This window comes from Protopterus annectens, chromosome 11.part0 (genome assembly GCF_019279795.1).
Source record: "Protopterus annectens isolate FY-2018-M chromosome 11.part0, PAN1.0, whole genome shotgun sequence".
Classification (NCBI taxonomy): domain Eukaryota; kingdom Metazoa; phylum Chordata; order Ceratodontiformes; family Protopteridae; genus Protopterus; species Protopterus annectens.
Window position 1 is genome coordinate 116,066,759 of NC_056745.1, and position 25,000 is coordinate 116,091,758.

Sequence of the window (25,000 nt, forward strand, 5' to 3'; positions counted from 1 at the left end):
ACCCTACTTTCTTTCTCCTTTGTGAACACTGAAGCAAAGTATATATTTAGAACAATTTACTATTAAAAAGTCGAATGGAGATGCTTTGCAGATGGAAACTCAAAACATGGATGTTTGAATTTCCATCTTGCTGAACATCTCCGTGTTCAAAAGTTTATATCAATAAATGCACTGTGCATTCGCTAATATAAACTCGAAGTACTGTACAGAGATCGTGGTACAGTGCAGTTTGGGAAATTTATCTGTTTTCTCACTGTAGTGTGATCTCGGAGATGGAATATATAGTTAGCAGGGGGTGTGAGGGGTGCAGCCCCCCCTACAGGGGGGGTGCAGGGGGGGCATGATGTTAGGTATAGGAGTTTCCTTTACCTGAGCACCTATACATACATCACGTAATCTGTTCGGCAACAGTGTCGAATCTGCTGAATTCATTCAGCTAATTCAACATTATGTCGTGTTCTACATTTTGACTTTCATTTTTTTTTTTTGTGTCAAATGGAAAAATCTCGACATTTTAAAAGTAGCCATTTAAACCCCCTACATTATCCCCTTGATTATTTTTATTTCAGAACTAAACTGCTTAACTGATTCTTTCTTCCTTTTTTCCTCTAGATTACACCTAAAATAAAACATATTTCTATTCTTTATGCATTCTGCCAGTTTTTTTCATGTTATGCTTCACCTCCTTTATTGCTTTTCTGCAACGTATTTTATACTGTTCTTCCTCCCCTGCTCCTTCTTCTGCCTTGTTCTGCTAATGTGGTTTATCCTTAGTTCTTACTTCAAGTCTTAGATTTTATGAACCTACAATTATCTTCAGTCTATCACCATCCATCCCTTTTTTCTTGGATCTTGTCTGTCAGAGCAAATATTTTATTCTTTGACTTAAAATTGTCTCTTCCCTAACTTGTTTCCTGAAATCTTCCCATCTTACTTATTTAATATCCTGTCTTATAAATATTGCAAACCCTTCATCAGTTGTCTCATCCCTATCATTTCTAAATAATATATAACCAGACACCTCCATACCATACTCATTACAAGCATTTACTCATGTTTCCGTGATACTGGGTAATAACAACTGTTTATCTATAAGCATTATTGGGTGTAACTCAGTAACTCTTTCCTGGAGTTCGTGCATTGCACGATAAAACTTGCCACTCACAATCATGTGTTTTTATTGTCTCAAATGCATTATATGAATATATTCCTCTCTTTAATGGTTCTTTCACCCAGCCTCCATGCAATCTGTAATATTCCTTCAGGAATTACATGAAAAATATTCCTGTAACTGATTTATCTGTGAATCATCTGCCATCCTGCTAAAAATGTCTTAAACCCCACCCCATTCTAATGCCTAAGCAATACACTGGTTATTTTAAAATTGCACAAATTATGAGTCAAAAATAAAAATATATTTTATAACTCACTGAACACTTTAAGCATACTCATTGTATTAGCACAAATAATCCTCTAATTAAATAATTAAATTACAATTGTAATTCTAAATAAGTGAAAAAGGAGCATGAATCTGAGATGCCATGATGTACAAGAGAAGATATCTTCCTTAAAAATACCAAAAACTAGTAAGAGATTAGGGAAGCAGACTTCAACACTTAAAATCTAAGCAGTTCAGAAGGCCACGAAGAACTACACTCCAAAGATGCCCAAAAATATGTATATGCAACTTTTATTTGCACATAAACGCTCAAGTAAATACGTTTTTGTCCACAGACTTCATCAGATGAATTAACACCTTGTTAATTAATAACTTTAATTATTTAAGTTGTGTGTTGGTGTAGTAATTTATTTTGTCTAGTTCGATTTGGTGTTTGACCTTATACCTGATTTGTTGATAAGCTAGGCAGTTTGGTTGAGTTTTGTTAGTTTGCCATGAGGTCCAGGCCTTGTCTCTCAGTTTAAGGAGGGTTTTTGTTTTTTTAGTTAGCCAAGAGGCATAATTTGCCTTTACTCAGACTGTTCTGGGGGGTGCCAATTTGTTATGGCTGTTGTGGAAAGTATTATTAAAGTGTTCAACAGCAGCATCTAGGGGCAAATTCTTTAGAGGGGTCCAGTTAAATTTTTCTGGTGTTTATTAGATCTGGGTGTTAAAATTTTTCTTATTATGGATTAGACAGTAAATGGTATGTTTAATACAGTTAATGTGTTGTCTGAGCTGATAGGTAGGTATGTGGTCACTAACTCTATTTGGTAAACAGCCAGAATTTTGATAGTGAAAGGGTTTGTTAGACAGGGTCCAGTCAAGGATAGACTGTTTATTTGATTTACTCTCTGTTCTGGTAGGTGTTTGAATAATTTGTGTGAAACCATAAAGGTTAATATGATTGCTGGGGTTTTGTTAGTTACATGTTGACCAGTCAATACTGAAATCACCCATGATGATGGTTTCATGGGTGATGTTATTTGAAATACATTGCAGTATATGGTCAGTTGTGGGTACATTATTGCCTGGTGATATATAAATGGCTATTATAGTTAAATGCTTGTAAGGGTTAATTTGTAATTTGGTTAGTAGTATCTCAGTATTGTTGGGGGCTGTTATATTAATATGTTCATAGGTAGGTACTAGGCTATTGGCCCTAGGGCCTATGTAAGCCTAGCCAACAAGGTTTCCTGGCTTTCACCACCCATGGACGCTATTGAGATTCAGTGATTGTAATATGAGGTTGTTCTTAAATACTATGGCTACTCCTTCACCTCTTTTCTCCTTCCTATCAAGGTAGGTGTCCTGTTAGGCTCTGCTAGCAATGGTAAGGTGAGAGAAACATGAAGGATAATGGGTAGTAGTTAGTTTAAGGGACTATTAAATTGGTAGTGATGGGAGGGACTGGAATGATGATGATGTTGAGATAGAATGGAGGGATAATAAGTAATGGTTGCTAAGGGGGCTAGGAAAGAAGGCTATAGCTGCTTAAATGAGTGCTAAAAGTGATTAAGACATGACAGCTGATTGGACAGGGAGTCTAGGTGAGAGTGCTTTGGATAGAAATAAATGTAATTGAACTGGGGGTGGCTGGGAATGGGGGTAGGATAGGGGAGTGTAGTGAGTCTGAGTGGAGCGAGGAAAAACAGAGCAGGTAGAGAAAGACTGCAACTAAGATTTTCATTTTGCTGTTAAGCAAAAACAAAATAAAAACTATCAATAGTTGTGCTCTGCATACAGGTAGGCTGCATTTAGTCTCCCCATCAGAAAACAGCTCCCAATAATAACAATATCTATTATTGAGCACTGTAGACACTTAAAATAATGCCTAGAAGACCTGTAGTGAAGTGTACCATGGAGTAGGTGTTTTCTAACTTGCTGTAGGGAACACTAAACTTCTAATGAGGGAAAAAAGTAAGATTATGTGACAGAAGGGGCTGGGGACTTTGAGCACCATTCTGGCTCAGTGTGCACATCACATAACCTTAAGAAATGTATTTAGAAAGCTCTGTCAGGTTCTGTAGTTATTTAGATTATCTGTGGCTACAGAAACATACTTTTAGTTAAATAGGGAGTTGGTCCATTGAAAATGGAATGCTTAAACATGCTTTCAGCTCTAGTGCACATTCCAGCTGTTTTTATTGTTTTCGTATCTGAGAATGATAGTTGAAGAAGAACCAAAGTTGGGGGATTGTCCATGATTGTAGGTTATTTCTAAAGTGGGCTAAAGACAGATAGAGACAGCAAGGGTACATTAATAGTCTGGTTAATTAGAAAAAAGAAAAACCTTAACCTGCTACCATTGGTATTTCAAGTCTGTTCGGTCCTGTAGTCATGACTTAATAAGGCTTTACAGCTAAAATGGAAAATACCAAGCAAGTTACACTATAAACATACATTAGCAGGAGTTATTGACTGTGAATAACTGAATTTGGCACAATATACTTGCAGCACACAGAAAGCAAGTTAAATTACTACCACTTCTTGAAATATATAGGTTATAGTCCTGTCTCATTAACAATGTACTGCTTAAAGACTCTATAGCCGAGCATTATCACTTTAAACTAATGTAAGCCATCAGTAACTAAAATACTGTATGTATGATAGTATAGTTCCACTTTGCAGCATATAATTTAATTGTTCTCCTAGTTGTTTTATCAAGTGTGCCACTAATACAGTCTAATACAGAAGTATACCTACCACAGCAATATTCCATGCATGCAAGTGCTCTCAATGAACACGCTATATATATATATATCAAGGACCAGTAATCAAGGAGCCTCAATCCTCACCACTAGCACCAGTGGGCAATGTACACTGGGAGGATAACAGGTACATGGAGTAAGTGGGTCAGGAACCATACCCAAGAGCCCTTGGTCAACATTATAGTGTTTACATACCCTTTCAAACATATGGACAAAACTATCAAAATTATCACTCTCTGTAAATTGGGGAAGAAATTTACTGACCTTTATTACTACTGAGGTATGGTTATTTGCTTCCCCCATTACCTCCATGACGCTGGCAAAGATTAAACATTTCCTTTTCATGTTGCCTCTGCCTCTCATTTTCTTCAGCCTCCAAATGCCACAGTCTCTCTGCCAATTCTAGTTCCAACTGTTGTACACCCCCAAGGCCAGTCTGGCTGTCAACCTGGTTGCTGGTCTGTGATGCAGCTGTGACCAAGGCTGCAATCATTTCTGCTTTAATCAGGTTTGTATGCACCAGTCCATTGTCTTAGCACATCTCAGCCAACTGGTTCCTTCTCAGCTTGCCATACTCCTCTGCTAACATCCTTGCCTGTTCTCCTTGACTAACCAAGCTAACAAAAATAAATTAAATTACTGTGATATGAAACTCTGAATGTCTGCTGTGTGGCTGCTTGAGAGTACAACCACCTTCTTTAGTGACCACTGTTTACAGGTGTGATGCCCATTCCCTGGCCCAGCAATCAAGGAGCCTCAATCCTCACCACTAACACCAGAGAGGGCATCTCATATATGAGGAAAGGATAACAAATACCCACAGTAAAGTGCAATTTCCCTTAAGTGCACACAGAGATCACAGTCAGTCCAGGGCTGGTCACTCCCTTGCTCCCCAGGTCCCCAATAAGACTCCCCACTGGCACAGCTATAGGGTCCAGATCTCAGCCTAGTGGGCAATCTAAAATCTCCAGAACCCTCTCTGTCCAAGCAGTGCTTTGTGTCCCTGCCCAAGTAGCTGACACACACACACACACACACACACACACACACACACACACACACACACACACACACACACATTTTGAGATAAGAGGTTATACAACCACACAGACACTACTGGAGAAGGCTGGCACAGGTTCTCCAGCTGTGCCCCATTTACCCAGACTATACAGTACTACCAGCTGCCACCATCCAGCTAATATTATCAGCTAGCCAAAGGCCCTTAAAAGGGTGTACAATTATTACTGTGCAATATTATTATCCAATTGCTAAGTGTGACTAATCAGTCAAGGCTTATTAGAGTGGCTTTGTACACTAAACTCTATAAATATGCAATGTACTCTAGAACTTAACTTATCTCTACACAAACCAGCCACAGTTAAAAGGGTTTAAAATATTTAATAATAAATAATTAAAATCACAAGACAATACTTTCTACTACACAGTCAGTGCTAGTCACAAGTTCAGAGATCACACAGAAATACTTAAAATAAATCAATAGTACAGTTCTGACATCACAGAAAAACACAGTCTAAACTTTCAAATTTCTAGCTCTGTAAAAGAAAACACAAGTCTAAGATAACTTACATAAGACAACAGGCAGAGTGCTGAGTTGGATAGTCAAGACAAAAATGCTTAATGCCTTCTATTCTCTCTGTTTAAATTGCTATTTCAGTTCTGATAAACATTATGTCATATTTTACACTTTCCTGGTGTTCCCAGGCTACACATTAACTACATGCACTCAAGTCACTCCACAACAAGTACAAATATGACTCTGTCATTGGCCATGTTTGAGTGAATGACTTGAGATGTACCTCCCTGGACTGCATGAAAAGAGACATGAAAGAGCTCTCAGATCATGTGGCCCAGCCAGGTATGACCCTAGCCCTGAGTAGCATCCTGCCTTCGCCCAGAATGATACCACAATATAAGGACAAAATGATTGACTTCAACAATTGGCTAAGCTTCTGGTGTCATTCAAAGGGGATCCAGTATCTGTCTGCATGGGATGACATGATCGACAGACCACGATGCTTTGCCAGAGATGGTCTGCACCTGTCATCCCTGGGATTCAGGTTACTGGCTAAGGCTCTTGCCACCCCTATAGTGCCTTTTTAAGGCAAAGTTCAAAGGACAAAACCACCACCGTAACAGGTATAAGCATGCAAAATCTGAAGTTAATGCTACTCAGTGCTAGAAGTCTAAACCTCAAAATGCACTCTCTCGAGGCACTCCTAAAAATGGAGAACATCGATATCTGTGCAGTAACTGAGACCTGGTTCAAGGCTCCAGAGAGCACCCCTGCAATACCAGGCTACAACTCTTATCACACTTTTTGGCCACCAAACCAGGATCAAAACACTAAAGGTGGAGGAGTGTCCATATTCACCAAGGATATTCACACCACCAGGCTGGTGGCCCAACACAATGCATCTGAAATTCTCCAGGTGTAACTAACACTAGGTAAGACTGAAATCCAGTTGTAAGACCCTAATACTGGATGACTTCAACTACCCTGCCATTAACTGGGAAAACTACTCCTGTACCAACATCTTTGCCCAACGGCTCTTGGAATTCATAAATTCCAATGCCCTGGATCAACTAATCCATTGTGCCACCAGGGGCTCCAATATCCTAGACCTGGTAATTACCAACATGGGAAATTGATGCTCCACACCTATGGTCACCCCCTCATTGGTCAGATCAGACCATAAGCTAATCACCCTTAACATCCACATCCCACCCCACCCCCCAGTAAGGAAACCTCCATAAAAAAACTTCTCCAAAGCCAACTTCATGCTACTCAAGTCAGAAGTGACAAACTTCATGACACCCATGCAGACAGGAACTGAAAGTTCAACTGCTGAGTCCTACACTAAGGCACTGTACAAGCACATCCACTCATGCATGAATCGTGCCATCTCAAATAGAACCAAGAGGCTCTCCTCCAAAAGAATGAAATCAATCTGGTGGTCCCCTGCCATAAACAAAGTTTACAACAAAAGGAAGAAACTGTTGCAGAAAAGTGGAAAATCCCAAGATGCAAAAAAACTCCCTTATCAGCCTCAGTAAGAAGCTGAGATCCCTCATAAAATCCTCCAAAGCTAGGTACGAAAATAAAATTACCAAGGCATTCTATAACTATGTCAAGAATCTAAATGGCAATGCTCAGGTCTGCTTTGAACTACAACAGAATGGCATTAAATATACTGATCCCAAGGATATTGCCAATATCCTGGCAGATCGATTCAGTGCCAACTACACCCCCCTCTCACCCCCTAAATGGCCCATTTCGATACTGGATGATTGCCAAATTCTGGTAATAATGGCCACACAAGTAAAAAATCCAAAGCTAAGAATACAACATCCATGGGACTAGATGACATCCCGGGCTGTGTACTACATGAACTACAAAATTAACTGGCACCTCACCTAAGTGTCATGTTTAATCATAGTCTCATCTCAGGCTTCATGCCCACTGAGTGGCGCACAGCTACAGTTATCCCACTCCACAAGGGAGGATCCACCTTGGATCCCGGGAACTACCACCCCATCAGTCTGATGAGCCTGATCTGCAAGGCCATGGAACGTATTATCTTGGAAATTATAAACAAAGACATTGGCAACCTTCAAATACTGGACCCCACCCAGTTTGGGTTTGTGAAGGGCCGATCTTGTCTCCTGAACCTGATTGACTACTTTGAATCAGTCTCCAGAGCTGTGGACGAGGGTAAGGCGGTCCACACAGCCTATCTGGACCTTGCCAAGGCCTTTGACACCATCCCCCACTCTGGAATCATAGATAAACTTACTAAGCTGGGCATTAATCCCTACATCACTCTGGGTTGCCAACTGCCTTACTGACAGAGCCCACACTGTAAAAGTAGCTGACTCCAAATCCAGCTCCAGACAAGTGACAAGTGGAGTACCTCTGGGTTCAGTCCTGGGGCCACTCTTGTTTGGCATCTACTTCTCTGAAGTACAGGCCAACACTAATGGACTCGGGCTAACAAAGTTCACAGATGACTGCAAACTGGAAGCCATTATTGAATCTCAAAATGATGTGGATACTCTACAAAAGGGCCTTACAGAAACAGATGCTTGGTGCCAGAGCCATGGGTTCAAGCTCAATGCCAAGAAATGTATGTTATCCCCTTTGGGAAAAAACATGCACCCGTAAATTACCACATAGGTGGCAGTACACTAAACACCGAAAGTGTGATAAGACACTTAGGGACACAGGTGGACAGTGGTCTCACCTTCGATAACCACATCGCCACAACAGTCAAGAAATCCTTCTGTGTGGCACACCTCATCACTAAGGGCTTTTTATCCAGAAAAAAGGAGGTCATTGTCCCACTGTACTCATCCCTCATTAGACCCATTATAGAATACAATGCCCCATTTGGTATGTACCTCTCAAGACACCTGCAACAACTGGAAAGGCCGCAGAAATACCTCACTAAAAGAATCACAGGCCTAAAGCAGATGCCCTATGCTGACTGCCTCAAAAAACTCCAGCTATACTCTGTCGCATATTGTCTACTCAGAGGTGATCTCTGCTTAACATACAAGGCCATGTCAAACCCAGAGCTGTTGGACATGCTACACTTAAAGAAATCCCAGTCCCTCAGAGCCAGACGCTCCAGGGATCTAAACCTTGTCATCACAATAAATAAAACATGCTTAAGAGATAGGTTCCTGACCCAGAGACTCCCCAGACTCTGGAATAGACTGCCCATACATGTCAAGCAGAGCGCCTGTTTGGCCCTCTTCAAAAGGAACCTTGACGATTGGATATGAGAAAGGAAATTCACCCCAGGGATCACGTCAGTCACTCTGCTAGACAGGGGTCCAAGGAAGTAAATAGTGTGGGAAGAAATAGCCAGAGAATTGTTATGGCTAGGCTTGTATAGGCCCTAGGGCCGATAGCCTAGTACCAACCTATGAACCTATGAACATTTACAGTCTTAACAGCTCCCTTTTGTTATCTTGCAGCTGGTCAGGAACAGAGCAATAAAAATACATTTGCATGTTTAAATCTAGCAATTTAACTCTTGGTTAAAACAATAGAAAAAATGTCTTCATCTAGACTTTTCAGCACCACTGTCCACTTTAAAGGGTTACCACAGACTTTACTTTGGTCAGTAGAGTGCACTGTTGTCACATTTATTTCCAGTTCCACATGTAATAGTATTTCTTTACATTTAAGACATCAAGCCTGTAGTTTACATGGTTTACTATCATTATTTCGAATGACACTCAGTCGACTGCACTATGTTCGACAACGGAAAGTCAAACACGGCAATGTCAAACTTTAAAAGCAAGCCTAGGAACGGGTTTTAACATGGGTTGAGATAGGGACGAGGTTTGTAGCTTAGCAATAGTAGTGAACCCCTATCTCAAACCCATATTAAAACCGTTAGGTTAGGTTAGGTTAGGTTAGGTTAGGTTAGGTTAAATAAAAGCATTCCCTGCCCTTGATGAATCCAAAATGAGACAAGTCCCGTGTTTGGAGGTTCCCTATGTCTTTATTGATCAGTTAAATGATACGTCTTTCCTTGGCTTTGCATATGAGGCTGGTTAGACTTATGAGTCTGTAATTGCCTCGGTCTGTGGAAGGTCCTCCTTTATGCAGGGGAATAACTGTAGCTGTTATGCATTCACTTGGAAGAAAACCTGTATGGAGGCTGAGGTTGAACAGTTTTGTTAGAGTTGTACTAAGTCATGCATCATACTTTTTAAGATGCATCCAGGGACATTGTCAGGAACCATCAATGCAGTATTATTAGCTTATAATAGCACTTTTAGGAATTGATCATGTGAGTTAGCTGGAGACAAGTTAGTTTCACATATATCTTGTGGGATAGATGGAAGGGAAAGTGGGGTAAAGTTTGAGCTCACTTTATCAGACAGTAGGTTTGCTATATGTTCAGCCTCAGTGTAGGTAACATTGCTCACAATCAGCTGAGTGCATTACTGCATTGTGGTCCTGAGATTATGAACACAACTAAAAAAAAAAGGCATTACGATTGTCTTTGGCTTCACAGCTACTTTCGCCTCAAACTTGGTTTTGGTGGAATTTATTAAACTCATGAGTTGCATGTTTGTTTATTTCAATGATGGGGACTCTATCATTCTGAGAATTGGTCCCATTACTTTTGGTCAAAATTCTCTTTATTTTATTGAAAAACTTGTTGATATTTTGAATCCACCATGGGGGTCTCTGTTTCTAGTATCTGCCCTGTACATGTTTCTACAAGGTACAGCTGCATCCATGAAGCTGTTTACATGCCAGTATAGTGCAGTTGTGTACATTTCTGTGTATTCAGTGGAGTTAACTGGGCTTGGTGAGGATTTAAGGCTTGCCAATGTATCACTTGGGAGTAGGTAATTTGTCTTAAAGAATTTTATAAAGATACATTGGATTGAAAGGGTCTCTGGCATCAGTTTTATTTTGAAGGAGAAACCTTTATAGTGTAACCTAACAAATGATGAATATATACCAGGGATAGTGTAAGATGTCTTCATATTAGTAAGGACAAGATCTAAGATGACATTCCCACTAGTGAGTATTCTGACTTATTGTTCCACAGCATCTGTATTGACAAATTCCAAGACTCTCTGTGCTTGTGCAATAGTTGTGGTGTAGGTATCTCAGTCTATAGCTGCATACTTTAGATCCATTAATGGTATTGGGTTTAATACTGAGTGATTCCAGTTCCTGTAGATAGTTGTTGTGGCTTTCTTGGGTCATAAAGAAATAATCAATAGAACCATCACTGAAGGCTCCATTCCTTTTCTCTGGAAAATCTCTCACATAATCCCACTTCACAAGGGTGGTAACTCAACTGAACTCTAACTTTCGGCCTATAGCCGTACTCTCTCCACTAGCCAAAATCATGGAAAAATACATCCATCAACAATTTCTTGACGACATTCTCCAAAATAACCTTCTAGCTGACTGTCAGCATGGTTTCAGACTGTTCCACATTACCACCACTACTCTCCTATCCTTTACGGACTGCATTAATAAACATCGTAATAATAACCAGATCCTATCCAACATCTTGTTCAGTCTATCAACATCTCAACCCCAGGCACATTAGCTCTAGATCCAAACACTACCATAAACTAATAAACAAATTCCTGAAGTTCATCACCAAGTATAGACTCAACCTAATACTTGGTGGTAATATTCACCCCAACCCTGGCCTACTCACTTCAGATACACATACCCCCTCTACTTGTAATCTAAGCTACAAACCTACAATTAATAGGCCAACTAACTCTCTCCTAGTCTGTCATCTCAATATTAGAAGCATTAATAACAAGGTACATGAATTGCATGCACTTCTGGATGTCCACTCCCCTGAGATTCTCTGTTTATCTGAAACCTGGTTAAAACCTAACACTAAAGACAATGAAGTGTTACCACCTGGGTACAACATACACAGGCTGGATTGTGCTTCGAGGAAGGGGGTGGGGTAGCTGTACTCTATAAATCTGAGTTGAATGTCACCATAGATGTAATACAACCTCCTCAGATTAATAACTCTGAGATTCTTGCCACCAAATTGCAACTTAATAAAAATAAATGCATTAATATCATCTGTATGTACATTCCCCCAGGTAACAATATATCTACATTTGAAGATATCCTGCACTGGTTATCATGTCACTACCCCCAAGAAACCCTACTACTTGGAGACTTTAACATAGACTGGGGCACCTGTTCCTTAGAATCCCCAACCACCCATATTAACCTGCATGCATTTACACAAATCATATCCACCCCTACCAGGATAGGTAAACCCAACCAAAAAGAAAGTATACTTGACTGGGTACTCATAAACAGTCACCCCCAACTGTACACCTCTGGTACCCTCCTTAATGGCCTAAGCGATCACCTTCTCACATATGTAATTAAGCACAAAACCATTAATTCCCAACAACCCTTACTCAGAAAGGTTAGAAACAATAAAAACTTTGATTCTGCCAAATTCCAACAAGAACTAAACTCATGTAATTGGTTTATTCTAAAACACCTCCCCTTAGAGGAAGCAGTAGCATACTTTAACAACAAATTCCTTGAGATCCTTGATTTGCATGCACCTGTTCGTTCAAAGAGAACCAAGGCAAAAACTGCATTGTGGCTTTCTATAGAGTCTAAACTCAAAATTACCCTTAGAAACAAAGCATGGGCTTTATGGCATTCTTCTAAAGACCCTCAAGATCACATTAAATACAGGCAATCCAGGAACGAAACCAAAAAATTAATTTTACAAGACAAAAAACAATACTACTGTAATTTACAGACAGTAAATCAAAATAACCCTCAGAAGTTTTGGGCAGGTTTAAATAATCTACTACATCCTGGACAAACTTCAACCCCAATCCCTGCTACTACTATTGATAAAACCCCTGAAGATGTTTCTGATAGTTTTAACCAATTCTTTACTGAGACAATTCAAGCCCTAGCTAGCCAACTACCTCCTAGCTTCCCTGGTCCTGAAAGTAGCACCCCTAGAAACCTACTTGTGTTCAGCTTCCAACCAGTCGCCACTTCACTTATCCGTACCTTGATCAAAAAATTAAAACCCACTACACTTTCTGCTGATCAACTCCCTGCCGAGTACCTGCAAAAATCAGCTGATGCTATTGTTTACCCCGTCTCAATACTAATCAATTGAACCATAGTAGAAGCTAAAATTCTCACCATCTGGAAAATATCCTATGTAATCCCACTTCACAAAGGAGGCAGCTCTACTGAATTCTCCAATTATAGTCCAATAGCTATACTCTCTCCACTTGCAAAGATTATGGAAAAATGTATTCATAGACAACTCATGCACCACCTAATCCAAAATCGCCTTAAGGCAGACACTCAGCATGGCTTCAGTCCTCATCACAGCGCTACTTCAGCCCTCCTAGCCTTTACTAACACCATAAACAATAATCTCAACAATAATTATATATCCTCAGCCCTCTTTTTGGATCTTTCCAAGGCATTCGATATGGTTGATCACCAACTTTTAATCCACACCCTGCAAACATTCTGTCTAGATACTGGAGCCCTCCAATGGTTTCAATCCTACCTGAATGGTCGACAGCAGGCTGTCCTCTGGCAGAACAAACTCTCTAACCTTCTACCTAACACCCTCGGAGTACCACAAGGATCTATACTAGGGCCCTTGCTGTTCTCCATCTTCATTAATGACCTTTATACTGTCATCCCAAAAGTCAGCTGTATCCAATATGCTGATGACTCTACTCTGATTTGCTCAGCCACATCTCCAGTAGAGTTATGGTCAGCTACCCAGACCACCTTTAATATAATAGAAAACTGGCTTTCTGAACATCGTCTGATCCTAAATCCCAAAAAAACTAAAATGCTGTTATTTTCACCAACACTTAGGTCTACCGCTTTCACCTTTACCATAAAATCAAATGATGGCACAATAGGTGTCATCATAGACAATAATCTCAAATTTGACCTACATGTTAACCAAACTATCAAAACCATCAATAAAAAACTAGGGTCACTTTACAGAATAAAAGCCTTCCTAACCCCTCCAGCTAAAATTGCCATAGCTCACTCTCACCTTCTTTCAACCCTTCTGTATGCATCCCCTCTACTCTCGAATTTGAACAAGACTGTCCTTAACAAACTCTCAATTTGCTACAACCACATTGCCAGGTTTGCCACTGGGCTGCCTTTTAGGACACATCATTGCATCAATCTAAATCAGCTTGGTTGGCTTGAACTACCCAGCCTAATCCAGTATAACCAACTGATTATGGCCTATAAAATCCTCTATAATCCGGACAATACTCCTGCACTTAAAAATATTATCACCCCTATAACAATCCTAGACCGCTTGATCCTCTAACAAACTACTAATTCAGACTAGCAAAATTAATAACACAGCCGGTGATTCTCTCTTTGCAAACTCTGTAAGTAGATCCTGGAACTCTCTTCCAGCTGATATTACCTTACTTTCCACCTTAGGTCAATTTAAAACTAGACTCAAACAACATTTGTCACTTAACTGGCTATGACAATGTATCAAGCCTGGCTAACTCTCTCTAGAATGTGTAAAAATCTGTTAACCAGTTTACTGTGTAATTTAATTTAATCCTGACTTGTGCTCAGGATTAACTGTAACCTGTGGAACTTGTCTAACTTGCTTACTTATGTAATCTCTGTAAATAGTCTGTTTGTAATATGTAATGCTGGTATTATGTAATACTGTATCTGCTTACCCTTGGAGCTTTTCTCCCCGGGCCTCCGCTGAAAATGGACATGCATCCAGTCGGACTATCCCGGTCAACAAATGTAAAATAAATAAAATAAATAAATAACATGCTCTCCTCTGCACTCTTCATTGACCTATCTAAAGCTTTTGATATGGTTAACCATCAAATACTTCTCAACATACTCAAATCATTCTCACTTGACACGCAGGCATTACAATGGTTCAAGTCCTACTTACACAATAGACAGCAGGCTGTCCTTTGGGATAATAACCTATCCAAACATCTCCATATTACCCTTAGTGTCCCTCAATGCTCTATCCTGGGACCTCTACTCTTCTCTATATTCATTAATGACCTTTCTATAAATTTACCTCTACCTACCTGCATACAATACGCAGACGACTGCACTTTGATTTGCAAAGCCTCCTCTTCATCTAAACTTCAATCCATCACCCAAACAGTATTTAACCTAGTTGAAAACTGGTTCCAACAACGTTGCCTCCTCCTAAATGCCAAAAAAAAAAACAAAGTATTGCTATTTACGCCAACTATTAAATCCTCCCCAATAGATTTCTCTATTAAATCAAACAATGGTACAATCATAGCTCCTGACCCGACTAGCAAACTCTTAGGTATAATAATTGACCATAACCTTAACTTTGACTCGCATATTAATGCTACTATTAAAACTGTAAACAGAAAACTTGGATCCTTGTATAGGATAAAACCTTTTCTCACCCCAGAAGCCAGATCAACTATTGCCCAGACCCATCTGATCTCCACCCTCTTCTATGCCTCACCAGTTTATACTAATCTTTCCAAAAGCAACCTAAACAAATTGTCCACTTCTTACAACAATATTGCCAGGTTTGCTACTGGGTCCCCATTTAGAACTCATCACTGTCTAAATCTCAAACTTCTAGGATGGCTAGAACTATATAACCAGCTAGAATTTCAACAACTCTCCATTACCCATAACATTCTGTACCAGCCTAGAAATACTCCTATTCTCAGTAGCCTCATCTCCCCCTACACAAACCTTACTACCCTTCGCTCAGCAAATAAACTACTGGTTACCATCCAGAAATCCCACAACAAGGCAGGTGATTCTCTTTTCTCTAATTCAGTGGGGAAGATTTGGAGCAAGCTTCCCATTAAACTTACATCTCTCTCATAATTACCTCTCTTTAAAAAGCAACCAAAAATCCAGCTAAAAACACAATGGCTATGTCTTTGTACTAACTCTGAGTACCCCCCCCCCCAGTACAACATTATTCTATACCTCTCCTCCAATAACCCACATTGTGGAAATAGTAAATTCATCCCTGACTCCCTTCTTGGTATCTTACTCCCAGGGAACTATCACTGAGTATGTTCATTGCAACAATCTTTCTGCTGTGAGCACGTCTTCCACTTTGTATATAGACCAACTATTGTTTCACTATGACTGTAATTACTTCTTTAAGTGTATATATTTAATAACTTTCTTATTTTTCAGTGTTATATTCTTTATTATAACTTGTATACTTCATTGTAAACTGTACAATCCTACCTAACATTCTTTATGATGACTGTCAAACACTTTCCCATGGAAATAGTACTGTGTTGCTTTGTTAAACTCAGTAGTCACATTCTGTATAATTAAGTTCTTTTAAGAAAATCTTCATGTATAATGTATTTAGATATTTTTGGACCTTTTTTCTGTCCTGATTTATTAGTTTAAGATGGACCTTATCTCCCCGGGCCTCTACTAAAAATGGACATGTATCCAGTTAGAATAGCCCAGTCAAAAAATGTAAAATAAAATAAATAAATAAAGGGAGTACTATAGCTAGTTAATATATGGTCTGGGACCTTTCTGATGGTTATTTGAACACGGAGAAGCTCTAGTGCTTCATGCTACTTTACCGGCCTTCACGTGAGCCTCTTCTCAATAATAATTGAAACGCCTCCACCGTTTTCCCCTCCTGTGCAGTAGTTAGTCTCAAGATGTGAAAGGCATTATAGCCTTGCAGAGCCAGAGTGCTCTCCATTATTTTAAACCATACCTCAGTCACTACACAGTTGTCTACATCCTCCAGGGCGAGAAGGGCTTGTAGAGGGTACAGTTTCTTGTTCAGGCTACTTGCATTGATCAGTAACACCCTCATATGTTCCTTTGCTTGTGTCATTATCATGGTAGGTTTATCAGGTTGGTATTGCCTAAAAAAGGCAATACAGAGGTGGAAAATGTCCTTCTCATTAATTCAGACCTAGGAGGACAGATGCAGGGTATCTTTCGTGAAGCAGTACAGTGTGTCAATCATATCCTCCCAGGCTAACAAATATTAGCCCCCCTCCCTTTGAATGACACCAAAAACTCAACCAATTATTGAAGTTAAGTATTTTTTGCTTATATTGTGGCATCCTCATTGGAGAAGGTAAAATGCAGCTCAATGCTAGGCTTATTTCTATGAGACTTACAGTCTAAGAACTCCACCATATCTCTCTTCATATAGTCCAGCAAGGTACATCTCATGTCACTGACACCCACATGTTCTATGACAGAGTCATACTGGTAGCTGTTGTTAAAGGACTTGAGTGCACATGTGATCTGACAGATTCTGGCACCAGAGAAGCAACTAATCATCACTCTTTTCTTGCTCTGCCTGGCAATAATTACATCTGTATGCCTTACAATGGAGTAACCTGTAACTTGAATGTTTGGAGGGGTAGACGCCTGCCTCATTGGCTCAGCATCCATAACTTTGGGACTCCTTGCCCTGTTGGAAGATGTAGGATTAACTTGCTGAATGTGCTTTGTGCCTGTCTTGCACTTTGGAGTTCTTTGAGATTTAGGCAAGTTAATCATTAGAACCTCACTATATGATAAATTATATGTTTTGTCATAGCCTTGGTGAGGTGCGATGTGTTTGTACTGCTGATGAGTTTGTGGGAAAGTGCTGGACCATAGTTTTGACAGGAATGACTCAAAGGTAGGGGGAACTATAACAACTTGGAGTTTGGTTTGTGTAGGATAATACTGGGGTGGACTTACTACTAAGGCATAGGGAAACGCTTAGTTATCTGGTCAAGAGTGTACTGCTGCTCAAGGAATATTTATTTGCACTTGTCATGGATTATTTGATCCTCAGACCTGGATTTTTAAGATTATATAGGTTCTGCAGCTCACTTATAAGGAAAAAAATTCTTGTGCAGACAAGCCACTATAGAGCGAGTCCAATGGCAGCATGCACTGAATGCGTATTAGTGCAGCTTTTTTCTTCCCTTTTTGATGAAAAGCTCATTTCTCACAGTTCAGGGCTTTCCAAGCTTCTCAGAGAACAGGATAAAACTTCTGTGTGTGTGCAGCTCTATACATGTTGTAAGAGATGAGCCAGAATGGGATGCAATCAAATGAGGCCAGCAGTGGAGTTCTGTGTATGCAGAACCTGTAGCAATTCACAGTTCACATAGTTTGTACTACAGGTCAAAGACCCGAGGTGAGTTAGAATTTCATAAACTATAGCTTTTACAGTGGAGCATGGAAAAACTGTAATAAGTGTACAAACAGTAGGGAGAGCAGTACTTGATGTATCAGTGGGGGCTGGGAGGAATGTAACAACATAGCAGACACAAAAACTGGAAAAACAGTAGCAGATGTATCCATAGTAGCAAATTTAACAAACAGAAAGGTGCCAAAATGCAACTTTAAGTAGGCAAATGATGAACAGAATATAAAACGTTGGCAGCAAAGCTGGAATGTAAGCAGCTGTTGAAGTGCAGAAATACAAATCCTTTAGCAAAGGTTACAATACTATACTGTCACTATTGCAATACCAACTACAATCTATAGTATCAGACCAGACAGAGATTAACCTATAACACCACTGGTGGAAAAATGCAACAATAAATGACTAAAGTAGTCTCAGATCCTGCAGCAGTTCACAATTCTCCTACAAGTGCACGACTCTACATGATTAAAGTCCCAGACTTGACTTAAAATCGAAATGATTAACTTTTACAAATAATTCTACTTATGGTGATAGAAGTGGGGTATAATAAATAAACGATGTATAGATCTTGCAGTAATTCACAAATCTTACACAACTGCAAATGAAGCTAAAAGACTAAGGTCTCAAAGCAAGTCACTTTTGATACAAAATTAGACAAGTGCCAGAAAATGCAGAAATGCGTGTATCAAAATGAAGGTTACTGTTAGGACTGCTTGAATGTGTGCATTTCGGTGTGTGTGTGTGTGTGTGTGTGTGTGTGTGTGTGTGTGTGTGTGTGTGTGTGTGTGTGTGTGGGACAAATTATCCTTATACTCTCAGACATTTTTCATACACTGTACCGTGATCTCCATTCAAAAGCTTTGGATTTTCAAACACTCGATCATATAGTCTTGATGAAGTGAATTTCAAGTTTGTGAAAACTCGGTCATCTGATAGGGACCTATATACATACATATATATATATATATATATATATATATATATATATATATATGGGTCTACCTGTAATCGTTAAAACGATTGGTTGGGTGTGGAGGGTGTAGTAGGATGATGCAGTTTAGGTTTTATGTCTTTTTGGATGAGTGGTTACTTACCCTTGGAAGATCTTCATTGTTCCTCTGGTTTGCTGAAATGGGATTTTGATATTTTCGTCTTGATGATCACATACTGACTATTTGATGTAGACACACACACACACACACACACACACACACACACACACACATATATATATATATATATATATATATATATATATATATATATATATATATATACATATAATAGACACACACACATACACACTTTTTTTTTGGAATGGAGATCACAGTACACTATGTATGTATATATATATATATATATATATATATATATATATATATATATATATGTGTGTGTGTGTGTGTGTGTGTGTGTGTGTGCGTGTGTAAATTCCAGCATAAATAAAAATTCCAGCCAGTCAGCTTCTCAGGCTCTGCATTGTCAATCCATGTTGGTCAATATATGCAAATGGTCATCAGCTGTGTAAGATTAACAACCCCCAAGAAAAGGGATATGAATTTTCCCTGGAGATTATGCAATCTCACTGTTAGCAGGGGTTGTATTTTTGTTGATGTAAGTGTGTCAGTGTAAAGCATGCTGATATTTCCAATGATAGACATTAGTAGTAGATCCAGATAGACAGACAGATAAATAGATAGATAGAAAGAGAGATAAAAAAATAACACACACATCTGCAGCTAGATAGAGAGATAAAAAAAATGACATGCACATCTGACCCTCTATAAGATGGAAATATACTAATACAGTCATGTAAAAATCTATAGTACCACCCCAGTCCATTGTGGCTCTTATCAGAAACAGCTAGCAGTCATTTCCACAAGAAATTGAGCATTAGGAAGATAAAGCCATAACACAGTGAAAAGATAGTTTTATTATGTGTTGTTTCCCTTTCCATGTTTCCTCAGAAACTTTTTCTTATTGTCAAATCTGTCCATTACTACGCATTTCAGTCTATTTGCTTGCTTGTGCAAGTTTGTCTAATAAGGAAATGAAGACTATAAGTCATCATTCGTATAAGAATAAGTCATTCTTATAAATATTTGATGTTTTTCTTCAAAAAGCTTGTTATACTTGTCAGAAAAACATATAGCTATCTGGTGTACCACATGCCATTAATATGTTTCTGTTCTCACATCAGCGTTATATTTTTCAGGTCTCAGGGTTTTCATTATGTTTGTTTTAGTATCTTACTAAAGGATTAAGACTTACTAGGTTGTCTAGAAAATGCTAAAAAAATATGTTGCACACTTTCGCATACTCAGCTGTAGTAAAGAAGACCACTGATAGCATTCCAAAGAGGTAGCATTACGTTTGCTGTTCCTCACATCTTTGTATAGATAGTACACTACATGGTGATATTACTACATTTCATTAACGTTCAGCAATCGTTTCTGTTTTTCTGTTTCCCATGTACATTGTCATCTTGGAACAGCTGACAAAGTCACATCAAGATTTGCCTTCATCATTTCAAAGCAGTGTTTAATTTTTTACAAAGAGTTATCCATTTAGCCTGTATTGGTTCCTACCTCAGTAACTGTTCCTTTGTCACCAGGGGTGGTGTCATGTTCTCCGCCTGAGCCCTGCACCACAACGACCCCTGGGGCTGTGTTCTTAGGGCTGCCCTTTTCTCTATTTGCCTCCTCCTTCTTGGTCAACTCGTCAGTCGATGCAACCTAGGATATACAATACAACACACCTTTTATTGTAAATTCAGCATTAAAAGCACACATCAGTAAAGTACAACTTAGTTTCATCTCATAAACTTCTGTGGAACCTGTCGCTTTATTGTCCTTGCCCTGTGGCCCCAAGGGAGGACAGAGCTTAGTGGTGTGGACTCATTTTCCCTATCAAGTGCTGCAAAAAGTACTGGTGAAATTGTGATAACAGTCTTTCCAGAATCAGGAGCAGGAGAACCTTGTATATCTCTTTTACATTATGCTTTTTTGAGTGAATGTAAGCATCAAGTCATTTGACGTCTTCTAATATCATTTATACAAGCTACCACTGCAAGACAAAGGCAGGTTAGCAGAGAAAAAAAATAAGGAAAAAATAAATTCTTGGAATTAATGACCTGTACTTGTGTGAGAACTGAAAGATTGCGTTTTCTGGGTCTCAGTGTGTCATCTGAAAGGTCTTTCATGTATTAACAGTAATTTGTAAAGGTTTTAAAGTTATCTGTTTTTGTTTTGCGTGTGTGGCAATAACGGTATCACTTCCCATAGTAACAACTGTTATGTGTGTTATCCTTGGTGGAATTATTTATTAGAATACCAACAGAAGCTCTGTCATGATACTTTCAAGCTGAGACTATCAAGACAGCAGTTTTGTTGGCATTCTGACATTTTTTTTTCTGAAACTCCACCCCCTGTCATGCTAGGTTAGCAGTGCTAGAGAAGGACTAGAAATGGCTGAAGCATGGCAGGCTTTTTTGAGAGACTTGCTCTTATTTTTTTCCTAGGCTCCAACAGTAACAAGATGAAAACACTGTAAATGCATTCATTCAATTTTGTGTCCTAATCAGTATTGAACTGGGTGTATTACTATTTTATATGACACTACTTTTCTAGGAGTTATGGTTAGGTTTGTGCGATGGTGAAATAGGTTGTACCTATGTGCTGTATTGCTGGCAGACTTGCACTTGTTTCAGTTCATTTTTAAAACGGGTATGAACAGTGTGCGTTGTGTCTGTGGAAATAATTACTCATTTATGTATTGTTTTCCAGCATCTAAGCCAAGATATGATGTTATTTGTGCTATGCATACCTCTCAAATGTCCAGAATATTGTAAAATATCCCTGACTGGTTTCACACACACACACACACACACACACACACACACACACACACACACACACACACACGACTCACATGTGCCCGTCACAGTCTATCTGTGTGATCTATGACCAGCACTGTCATTGTTTTATCCTCCATCGCCCTCCAACTAGTTTCAGGAGTAAGCCTTTGTTTCTTCATAAACTGCACTAGATACCCTGTCCCAGAGTTTCGTACTACATTTTTCTTCATTAATAAATAAATTAACTTAAAAAAAATGTTTACATTCAGAAGAACTGAATCAATGCACCAAATTTCACTCCTTTATCCCAAGGTCACGTGTGTGTGTGTGTGTGTGTGTGTGTGTGTGTGTGTGTGTGTGTGTGTGTGTGTGTGTGTGTGTGCGTGTGTGTGTGTGTGTGTGTGTGTGTGTGTGTGTGTGTGTGTGTGTGTGTGTGTGTGTGTGTTAGCAATGTATGACACAGCTTCTGTGTGGATCAATACAATGCCTATTCCTAAGTGCTGTTCATAGCTAATTTTCAAATAGCCTCATACTATTCATAACTTTCTTCCATTCATTCTAAACAAAAACACTTTACCCATATACATACTGTGCATCACACAATGAAAAATAACAGAAAAAAGGTAAAAATCATTGTAAATCATGAAACAGTTATTGAGAACCCACAGAAGCAGGCACTCCAACAATAAAACAACCATGAAGGTAGAAATAGTGACAAATAACTTTAAGATGGTATAAGACATATAGTAGTTATGAGAATTAAAAGTTATGCAGGCCATCAAAAGCCCTAACACATAATTTTGGCCAATAGCTGAAATAAAATGTCAGAAAACTACATAAAAAATGATATGATACTCAAAGGTCTTTCAGAGAGCTAATGTGTTAAGTTAATGAAAGTTAATTAAAGGTATGGCATTTGCAAGTGGTACACATAGTAATATATACAGAGATGTAAAGGTACATTTTCATGAAGAATAGTACATAAATGTATATTACACAACAAATATAGAAGCTTCAGAGATCTGCAAATGAACAACAAAGAAGTGCTAGTACATAAAAACAGCAAGTTAAACTATTAACTTAAAGTGCTATATTCCAAGTAATTTGTCAATAGTGTCATAAATAAAGATATCTGAAAATTAGATTTTAATAACTACATTGTCAAAACATAACGACAATTCCATTGTACATGTAGGCGTTTTTTTTTTTTTCAAAAATAGCTTTAAAAGCCTTCTTTTCTTGAACATAACTTGAAGCATGAGATAACTTTTTCCAGACTTCACTGACGCATACTGGATAGTAAGAACCTCTGTTTACTAATTTTCTGTGGATTTATCCACTTCCATTGAGGAGAATACATTTATGGGATGAAGGGATGGTATAATGGTTAAGGTGCAGAGTTTAATTTTTACCTTTGAAAGGGAAACTGGCTATGCTTAAAATGTCTCACAGGTATGGCTAGTACTTAACTATGAACCTAAAGCATCTAAAGTGTCCTTTCTGAATAACTCTTCCACATATTGCCTGTGTGGTCTTTCCCACATAAAAAACATCCACATCCTTATACTTTGCAATGTAAACCACATAAGTGGAAATTACAGTCAAAATAAACAAGGAAGCCCTTATTTCTGGGAAAAAAATGACATTTCATTCTGATCTTTCCCTATAATACCAACACTGGGTACAATTCTCACATTTATATGAGCGTTTCCTATTTATTTTGCACACTTCAACTTTCTCATCCTTTCTTTCAAATATATGTTTAATATTTCTGTCTTTTTTATAAGAGAATAGTGGGCCCTCCCCCAGTACTTTACCAATTTGCCCACAAGAACTCAAAATTTGCTAATTATTTTCAATAATGTTCTTAATATCATAATAAGCAACTGAATATGTAAGGTCTATGGACATAGTCCACTCAACATTTTTGTTTTCATCATTAACTGCCATTATTTCAGTATTATATTGCATTGTTATTTTATAATGCCTTCTTGTATAGACTTATCAGAATAACCTCTAAGCAGCAACTTTTTAAAGGTAACAGATTTCAATTCTCTTTCCAAAATTCTGCTGTCACTGGGAAGTTGAACCACATTTTAGCTAAACTGCAAACAATACCTTCTTTTAACCTTTTCGGATGCATAATGTCAAAACTGAACATCCCATTATTAATATTCTTATAACAAATCCTAGTTGCCAATCTGGACTGATCATCCTTATAAATCATCACATCATACAAAACTATACTATCAAGGGAAGTGATGTTTTTCAAATTTAAAAATGTTATAGAAGCATTTAGTCCTTGAATAAGCAAATCCAACTTTTCGGATTTTTCAGCGCATATAAAAAAGATATCATCCGGAAATCTGTACTATCTATTAACAAAAATAAAATAGGACTAGTATACACATACATGTTCTCCCACTGGTACAACAGCAAATAGTCATAACTGGCTGCTCCTGTGGTACCCATTGATATACAACACTTTTGACTATAATAACTTCCATTGCACACAAAAAAAGTTTTTTATTCAAAATGACGTCAAGAAACTCAGTTACTAACCTTAATGTTTTATTGTTCAGGCTGGTTTCATTCATCTATGACCCTTTCAATACCAGTGGCATATGGAATACATGTAAACAAAGACTGAATATCTGCAGCAACCAGACACCAATGCTCTTCCACATCAGTATCCTTTAACTCACTCACAAAATCAAAAGAATCCTTGATTTATGATTTAGCCAGAAATGCAAATTTGTTAATGATATGATCTGAAAACATACTTAGGGGCTCAATTCTAAAACCTGCCCATGCCATAGTTGTTCTCATAGGAGGGCTTATCTAAATCCTTGTGTGTCTCTGGAACCCCAAACATGATGGGAATATGGGGCTTCTCTATCATTAAATAGTCATATTGAAATTTATTTAAAATACATTTTGAAACTATTCTAAAAGAAACATATCTATGCACTTGTAGGAACTATATCCATCCTGTTTTGTAATTAATTGATAGTGGTAATCACTAAGCAAAATAGACATGCTACTGTGGTAATAAGCTGAGTACTACTAATGCCCCCCATTCCACCTTAGATATTCTAATATTGTTATTAGTGGCTAATTCAAACAGCATGCCTCTTTCACTGGCAGATAAATTAAAATATTGTTTAGTTTTCTTACCTAGTAACACCTTAATATCCATGTCACAGGTCCTTTCAAATGACAAGCCCAAGGGATGTGC

The 25,000-nt window shown here is 38.5% G+C and overlaps 1 protein-coding gene across 1 annotated transcript in view; it reads right to left on the minus strand.

The window, feature by feature from the left end:
- The window catches only part of NINJ2 (ninjurin 2), a 753,014-nt gene that overhangs the window by 316,710 nt on the left and 411,304 nt on the right, over positions 1 to 25,000 (minus strand). The window contains exon 2 of the mRNA XM_044087492.1: positions 20,495 to 20,641. Coding sequence (XP_043943427.1) covers positions 20,495 to 20,641 — 147 coding nt within the window. The remainder of the gene's footprint in view (positions 1 to 20,494; positions 20,642 to 25,000) is intronic.